Genomic DNA, 9,197 nt, shown 5'->3' with positions numbered 1-9,197 from the left:
AGGCCAATGTAGATAATGAAGTATATTAGGCAATGACTAAAGGATCCTTGCATCCTCAACAAGATTCCCGCGGATTGTTGAGGAACGAAGAGAAAAGAAGTTGTCTGACCCAGGATCCGAGCGGATTGCCACCAATCCGGGCGACTTCCTTCACCACCATCCGGGCGTTCTCCAGTCAAGACGCTCGTCTTGAAGCCAAAGTGTAACACCCCCATACTCCAAGTGCCTTACCAGGACCACTCAGGTATGAAGACATTACCATCTCGGTTACCCGAGGCAATGATAATCAAATAAACAATGAAGAAACAACATTTAAATATAAATACTTAGTGAAGAGTATAATTCTCAAAACCAAACCAAAATGCAATACATGTTCTCAAACTGACTGTTCTAACTGAAATGTAAATAACTAATAAGCTACAGCGGAAGACTCCTATCATCATGTCATGGCCATCCCAGCTATCCCAGTACTCATCTCAATACCTGCTCAATATCTGCTCACCATCCCCGAATGGATCACTGCAGGTTTACAAATCACACAATTCAATATATACTAACAATACGATAAACAGACAGCTTAACTGTCACACACACACCATCACGCCAAATCCAATCATCTCAATCATCGATCGTCCACCGGACCAGCCCGCGATGGGGGACCGCAGCCGTACCCACCAAATCCCCGCTCCACATAGTGAGCGATAACCCTGTCCATTAATGTGCACACCCCTTCTGTGGCGGGTTCCACAGAAGACGAAACTAGGGCGTGAAGCCACTCCCGCAAGTGACCCCACTCAGCCGAGGCCACGCCTCGCGAACCATCAACAACGATCATAACCACAATCACAATACAATTACTATATCAAACAACCAAACACAATACATCAACCAATATCCCATTATGGGACTAATACTGAGTAGGAAATCCTACCTGGTAAGCACACAATCAGACGGTCTCTCTCTTTGAATCAAAAAGCTTCCTCTATGAACCCTCCTCCTATCATACAACACATAAAGGCTACCAAATCACATACTACACATAAAACCCCCAAATCTCTAAATTAGGGTTTACCCAAATCAAAGGAAAGACAATAAAAAGGGTACATAGACCTTACCCTCGACGCAAGGAACTCAACGGTATAATCAACGCTAAGAACTGACCTTCCAAACTCCGGGTATTGCTAATAATGCGATTAGGATGAAGAACTTGCTTGCTTTCTCTCTTAAACAGTAATTTAGGTTTTGTAAAAGTGATTTAGAATAATGACGACAAAGCTTATATACCTTAATCGCATAATTAACCAAACCCGAGAAAACTCCCCATAAAACCGGCTACTCGATCGAGTGCCCGAGGTACTCGATCGAGTACCCCCTTACTCGATCGAGTGCCCCAGCTACTCGATCGAGTACCCAACAGGTCAGAAACTTTTCTAAACGCAACTTACCCTTACTCGACAGAGTAAGGCCTACTCGATAGAGTACCCCAAGACTTATAAATACGGAGTATTACACAAAGGATCCGAGCGTCTCCTCGTTGACCCGCTCGGATCACAGGACAGAACCCAACGTGCCAAGACCAAAGCCGCTCAGGACGAGTATATCCATAAGAGCCTAGCAAAACGGAAATGCTCATTTCCTTGGAGATGAGCATTTCCTCAACTTTTCTTAAGGGTCTTAATAGTCATTTAAGCCCTTAGTAACCCTAATTTTTGTACTTAATCTTTAGTATATATACCCCTTTGTACTACCTAGATTATCAAAAAGTTGTAATCAATTAGTGAAGCAATCTTAATACTCTCTTAATACTTTCCTAATCAATTTCTAGTCATTCCTTAATCTTATAATCAACTTTTAATCTAGTTTTAATACAAATCTCAATACTTAATCTTTCCTTAATTTCTCTATTGTTCTTCATTTATTCTGGGTAATTAGAAGATTATTTGGGATTATTTGGAGGATTGACAACTTCCATAAATCATCAAGTACTTCTATTATTCTTTGCTTTATTATTTGGAATCATCTTCATAGGTATAATTCTCTCTTAACCTTGTTTAATTATTGTTTAACATTTTCATTTATTCATCATGTTTTGCCTTGCTAGTATGATTGACAACCTTGTTAGCATGTTAAACTTGATAATGAGTGAGTAGTTTCCTTAACTAAGGTTAATGGGGAATTAGGGGAAATCAATATGGGGATTGATTCATGCTTAATCTAATATGTTTTCATAATTAATTTGCTTGCTTATTGTGATTTGAACTTATGCACATGTTATGTTTGATGAAATGCGAGCCTATGAATCCTTGTATTTTTTACCCATCACCTATCTTTTCAATCAGACTTGTAAGCTTATACACCAACTAGAGTCTCATTAGACCATGAATATAGTTTAATAGGAAGGACTAAGTCGAGTTGTAGGTGTTGTACAATCTAATCGATTTGGCTCCGGGACCCAAACCTTCTTAGGGATTGTAAGCTTATACACCAACTCGATCCCATCACAACAATAAGTTATTGCATCTAGTAGACAACATGTTTGTATGATCAACTCCCATGAATCCCCTATGAACCCATGACACCCTAGTGCTTTTAATTAATTGTTTAAATCTCATTTTAATCACCTTGCTTGTTTTTATTAATTTTCTTTTATATTGTTGATTAGTTTAGTTGATCTCCTATCTCAACCCAAATTGTGACACCCTAAGACACAACCATTAGCAATTGAAAATTCTACATCAATACCCGTCTCTTGGGATCCGACCTTTACTTGCCTCTTTACTAAGAGTAGTTTGTAAAGTTATAAATATTGTTTTGGTTAGGAAGCTTTTGACGACGAGTTTAACCCACACAAAAAATGGCGCCGTTGCCGAGGACGGTGTTAACTTCATATGATTTTCATTAATTGTTTTCAGTTGTGTCTTTCCTTAACTTGAGGGAGAGCACTTCCTCAAGGTACTTCTTGTTGGAAATCATATTTTACATATCCCATATGATAGTTTAAAGTTTTAGTCATAAAAACTTAAGGATCTTATGCATGCAAAAACAATAAAAGGAAGTAAGAAGAAATCATCTCCTTACATAGTATTTTGGCCGAAATATTTGGGCACAAGTGAAGAACTCCTTCCTTCACTTGTTCTTGAGCATAAATTTATTAGGATAATCCTCCAAGCATTCAAAATAGAATGCCTCCAATAAGTTGCACCCAAGACATACTCTTAATACAAGTATAAATACTAACTAGGTAAAATATACCTGTTACCTTATAATTAAATCTAATATGTTGATTATTACTACACTAGTAATGTTATGATATTATTAGATTTGAAGAACAAATTTATCATAAAACCATTTTATAATTTTAGAGAGAAGAGAGGAAAAATCTATGTTTTCATTTCACATGCAAAAGATGTGCAAAAATGAAGTGAACAACACTACACTAGTGAAGGGGGGGGGGGGGGGGTAGGGAGACGGTCCATTATAGGGTAAGTGGAGTGTTTTTCTTTTCTCTTTTTCAAGCACCCAATAGAAAAAGACTTAGGGTAGAACAAAAGAGAATAGGGAAGATAAATAAAGCAAGCATGCTTTGTGTAATAATTGTGTCTAAAGACACAATATTACTAGCTTTTACACGTTCCAAGGTGCCCTTTTACGGATCCATTTTGGTTCTTATATTTGTCGCACAAATACGTGTAATTTATATTTAAACACCGTCTCATGTTTAAATGCTTCCCGATTAATTTCGTCCAATAACACTCCGTAAATATAAGTGTACATCTACACATGTAATTTACGTACCAATATTAATCACATTAGTCAATTAGTACAAATTTTAATAATTAACCGCTTAATTATTAATTTCCATCTCAAATAATTTATTATTCAATTATCGCATAATTAAATAATAATTACCGCGCCTCGAGTTCAAAACTCGAAATCTCTCTAAATAATTTGTTCGGGTACCTTTTAGTCAATTTTAAGGAATTAATTAACTCGTATCGTCATACAATTAATTAATCTTTTCTATTAAGGGAATCGTCCTTTAGATGTGACCTCAAGGTATCAACTGACCATCACCGTCAAACGACAGTAATGTCAAACCCTAGTTAGCCAATCATTACCGATTAATGTTGGTCAGTAGACTATATAATTGAATGATCCCTTGCGTATTCTTATTATGAGATTTAATTATGTGATCGCACTATTGTTGAGGACACCTACTCCAACAATCTCTCACTTGTCCTCGACAAGTGTGCGTCACCAATTCTCTTGTCCTATTACTATCTCTCACTCAATACAAGGTGTCTTGCAGGTCGTACTTGTAAGTGATCATATCGTGAGTGGTTTCCTCGATCTGGAGAATACCTGATTGACCGGAAATATCTACCATAGATACCTTTCGAGCGTGGCCACGCATCTCCAGTTCATTACTCCTCGAGTGGCCCTGAGATATTGTTTTAACCCTGACAAGGGGGTGGATAATTTCTATCGCACTATTCCCTTCGACTAGCCACAACTCATCATAACCCAAAATAAGCCCATTTGACCCATTTACGAAGGTCGTAGGAACATGAATCAAAGTTACTCTGAAAACTGTGCCACCTTAGGCGAACAGTCTTTAGTCAAAAGAATTGACTCATTAGAATACTATAGTAGCTCTCGCCACGAACAGGCTATATAAATTTGCTTGAACTCTATAAAGCGGTCACTGCCCGACAGAGTGTACCATACCGTCTGCCTATGTGATCGACTAGTAATCCCATATGACTCTATGGCACTTGAACTAGCCATCAATTCAATCGCATCACACTCTAGTTACTTTGAGACGTCACCTCATATAAGCAACTAGGGGCGAATACTATGTTAATCCAGTTCACTTTAATGGGGTTCATGATTGTCTCTACAACCCATTGGATATAACAAAGTACAAGATGAGTTAATGATAACTCAAACGATAAATGTGATTATCATATGAGTAGTCAATACCTGATTACTACTTCATATTCTATAATCCAATTTAGATCATGTATGTAGTTGTTCATCTCAATCCAATTGAAATGACATGACTCATCATGTTAAGCCTATGAATAGGTATTGGTTAGCAGGTTTAGCAACTCCTTGCTCAACATTGCTACACACTTGTTTTCCTTTCGTAATGCATACACTTGTATTACAAAAACTTTCTGAGTACGTATCTAGATCCAATCTAGACATAGGCTCTCTTGCCTTAGAATAGCTCCCACTGTTTTCACAGTGTGCGGGACTCATCCTTCTTGTACATCTCATGATTGCAAGTGTACTCAATATCCGTTGTAAATATCTCTCATTGTTCTTTATTTTTTTTCGATAAAATGTGAGTATATTATAGAAAAAATCGTAACCATACAACGAGAATAATTAGACCGACTTGGCCCAAATTACACTCGCCCACCAACCAGTTCAGACCAAAACGACATTCTCATCTAAAACAACCAAACTGATATTACAACAAAACCAAATAGGATCAAAAGGACAACAAATCCCTAATAATCATCTTCTTCCTCGCTGGAGCCTCTCAACCAAAGCGCGGTCTCAAGGCGTCAATGAAGTTTCCTTCCATGTTCATCACGCGATGGAAAACTTCATCCATTAGGTTTACTGCTACTCTCTCAGGCCTACAAACGGTAAGTTCATGCTTACTCAGGTTCCTTTGTCGCCAAATCCAATAGATAGTAGCGTTAATAATAGCGTTGATCAGGCTTTTCCTCGTGTCCGTCCCAGTCAGATTCAATCTCCAAGTGTTGAGATTACAAGGAGGGATGGCGATCTGCAAATGGGAGCCTAGACTAGAGATCGATCCATTTGTAGTCGCAATCGAAGAATAGGTGCTCAATTGTTTCGCCCACACGACCACAAAGGTAATGATTATTCTCTTCACTTATCCCTAATCTGTAAAGTTTATCATTTGTGTTCATCCGCCCATTTGGTAAATCCATCCGATGAAACCATGTTTAGGAATAGTGTATTTGTGCCAAACAAGCTTAGCCCAAGAGACAGGCTCCCCTTTAGATCTGAGGAACTCATATCCTCGAGCTATGGTGTACTCATGACCTTTCTCCTCTCTCCAAACTTGTTGTATGAACTGTGATTGGAGAAGCTCCTTTATCTTGCGAACTTTTCTCCAAGACCAGCTGGAGTTATTTGTGGGAGAATACTCCAACCAGTCTCTCCCCTTGAGGTAGATTTGATTTACCCATTTGACCCATTGGTGGTCGGGCTTGGAAGCCAACCACGGACCAGCCTTCCCAACTGCAGCTTGGTTCCAGGATCTTGTCATTTTTTAACCCCAAACCACCCTCCTTCTTATTGCCTACAAGTTTTATCCCAGGAGACAAGGGGGGATCTCACATAATCTACTCCCCCATCCCAAAGAAAATTCCTACAAATGGCCTCTATTCTTTGAATAACCTTGAGAGGTAATATGAAAATGCTAGCCCAAAGTAATTATGTAGGGTCTTTAGCACGGCTCGAATAAGGGTAAGCCTTCCGCATAGGATAATTTCCTGGCACCCAAAACTCGATCCTGTGTACAACCTTATCAATGAGTGGTGACAGTCTTTGGCCCTCAACTGGAGGTTTTGATAGGAACCCCTAGGTATTTGAATGGAATAGAGCCTTCAACCATACCTGAAACCTGAAAGATATCTTGCTTCAGATTCTCAGGGACCCCATTGAAATAAGCATTAGACTTGCCCCTACTCAGTTTTAAACCTGAAGATTTGGAGAATGTAGAAAAGGTTCTGAGTATAGTCATGATGGACTGACTGTCTCCTTTGCAAAATAAGAGAAGATCGTCTGCAAACATAAGATGTGTCAACTTCATAGGCTTACATAATGGATGGAAATGAAAATCCTGGGCAGTGGTATGATTAAGGAGTCTAGATAAGTATTCCATGCATATAGTGAACAATAGGGGGGAGAGAGGGTCCCCCTGCCTTAGACCTCTTTGCCCTTTGAAATATCCAAATACATTGCCATTAAGATTGATTGAGTAGCTAGCAGTTGTGACACATTGCATAATCCACCCTGTGACTTGCTTAGGAAACTGCAGAGCATTTAGCATTTGTTCTAAAAAGGCCCACTCAATTGTATCATAAGCTTTCTGTAAGTCCATTTTAAACAAGCATCTAGGAGAGACAGCCTTCCTCTCATATAGTCTGATAATATCTTGGCATATAAGAATGTTTTCCATGATGCTCCTCCCCTGAATAAATCCTCCTTGGTTCGTAGCAATCAGATCAGGAAGGATACTGGCAAGCCTGTTGCAAAGTACTTTGGATATACATTTATATATAACATTGCAACAGGCAATTGGTCTATATTGGAGCACACTAGTAGGCCTATCAACCTTAGGAATTAATGTGAGCATGGTTGAATTTATCATTTGAGAATAAGGCCTGAATCAAAGAAATCCAAAGCACAGACTTTTGTGACTTCAACACCCACAGTGTCCCAACTATCCTTGAAAAATTTGCTAGAATACCCATCTGGCCCAGGTGCCTTGTCATTTGGAATATGAAATAGAACCTCTTTGACCTCTTCTTTAGTAATGGACTCAAGCAAAATCGCTTATGAAACTCACTACACACTGCCCCTTCCCTCACAATGCTGCTACTCACCTTAGTGGTTGTGGCTTTAGATCCCAAACAACATTGTATAATAGTCCAAAAAGGCCTCTTTGAATCCCTTCTTGGCTATCATGAGTTCTATCCTTATGATCTATAATTTGGCAGATGTAATTCTTATTCCTTCGAGCTTTAAGGACCTCATGAAAGTAAGCGATTTGCATCACCCTCCTTGATCCAGTGAGCCTTAGCTTTCTGTTTTGAGTAAATTCCATTTTTGCAGCTTGGAGAATAAGAGATTCTGATGAGTAGTATGCTCCGATGTAATAAGTCCGGATCTCCTGGTTTAGCAACAAGTCGCTCCTGAATCGAATAAGCTTTAGATAGGCTATATCAGCCCTGTTTTCTATGTCGAAAAACCGAGCTTGATTAAGTTTTTAAGCTCGAGGCTTGAGAAGCTTCAATTTTTTAACAACCTTAAACATATGAGTGCCATCAATACCATTGTTCCATACATTTGCAACACACTCATTAAACCCCACAGCAGAGCTCCACATATTAAAATACTTGAAAGGTCTATTCTCGCTTTGTAACCCGACCTCCATCTCTAAGCACACAAGGAGAGTGGTCAAAATGGCCTTCAGGAAGAAAGTTAGCAATGTATGTAGGAAAGTCATTCATCCAATCCTGATTAACCAGAAATCTGTCCAACCTGCTATAAACCCTAGTAGGAGGTGGTTGTTTATTGTTCCAAGTATAAAAGGAACCAGAGGCAGCAATATCCAGCAGACCACAGGCATGTAGACAGTCATAAAAGGGTTCACTCTCAGCTACTGTAACATTACCACCTAACCGTTCATTTGCTTGCAAGACACAATTGAAGTCACCCCCTATAGCCCAAGGACCCTGAGTCTGACTTGCTATATTCCTCAAAGTGGCCCACAAGCTTTCCCTTTCGCCAACTCCATTGAAAGCATATATGATAGTATAGGAAAATTTCATCTGATTAAATTTATTAGTAGCATGAATATGTACATACTGAGCATCATATTGCAGAAACTGAATCTCAAAAAAGTGGGGATTCCAAACCACCCACACTCTGCCCCCAGGGTGGCAAGAATTATTGGTTGAAACACTCCAGTTTCCAAAAATTTTATTAACCATTCTACTGATGTTTGTGGCTTTAACCTTGGTCTCAAGCAAACCAAAAAGACCAATATTATTTGAATGTAAAAAAGTATTCACAAACCTTTGCTTTACCTCCTTATTCATTGCCCTCACATTCCAAAATCCAAAATTCATTGTACAATATTGGGGGGATCAGTACCATGTATCTCAGCGCTATCAGTAGCACTACATGAGGCTTGCAAGTCCCCCATTTGACATGGTGTAGCTTGGCCTCTCTTACTCTCTTCTCCAATACCCTGTCTAGTGTCTTTATCGCCTCACGGGGAAATAGCCCCACTAGACAGAGCAATTGAATTGTGAACAGGAGTCTGAATATTCACCACTAATGTCTCCTTTGCTTTTACAGGCGTAATGACCTCTGAGTGTGGCACAATAGGGACAGACGGAGCTGCATTAGTGGCATTAGGA

At 39.2% G+C, this 9,197-nt stretch overlaps 1 protein-coding gene across 1 annotated transcript; it reads right to left on the bottom strand.

Annotated features, from left to right (window-relative positions):
- Positions 1 to 8,177: 8,177 nt before the first annotated feature.
- Positions 8,178 to 8,903, bottom strand: LOC141641188 (uncharacterized). Its single transcript, XM_074449858.1, has one exon. It carries the CDS (start codon positions 8,901 to 8,903, stop codon positions 8,178 to 8,180), a length of 726 nt encoding a protein of 241 aa, XP_074305959.1.
- Positions 8,904 to 9,197: the final 294 nt, after the last annotated feature.

This window comes from Silene latifolia, chromosome 2 (genome assembly GCF_048544455.1).
Source record: "Silene latifolia isolate original U9 population chromosome 2, ASM4854445v1, whole genome shotgun sequence".
NCBI lineage: Eukaryota > Viridiplantae > Streptophyta > Magnoliopsida > Caryophyllales > Caryophyllaceae > Silene > Silene latifolia.
The sequence above is the reverse complement of the archived record's forward strand: the minus strand, read 5'-3'. Positions and strand labels throughout refer to the sequence as shown.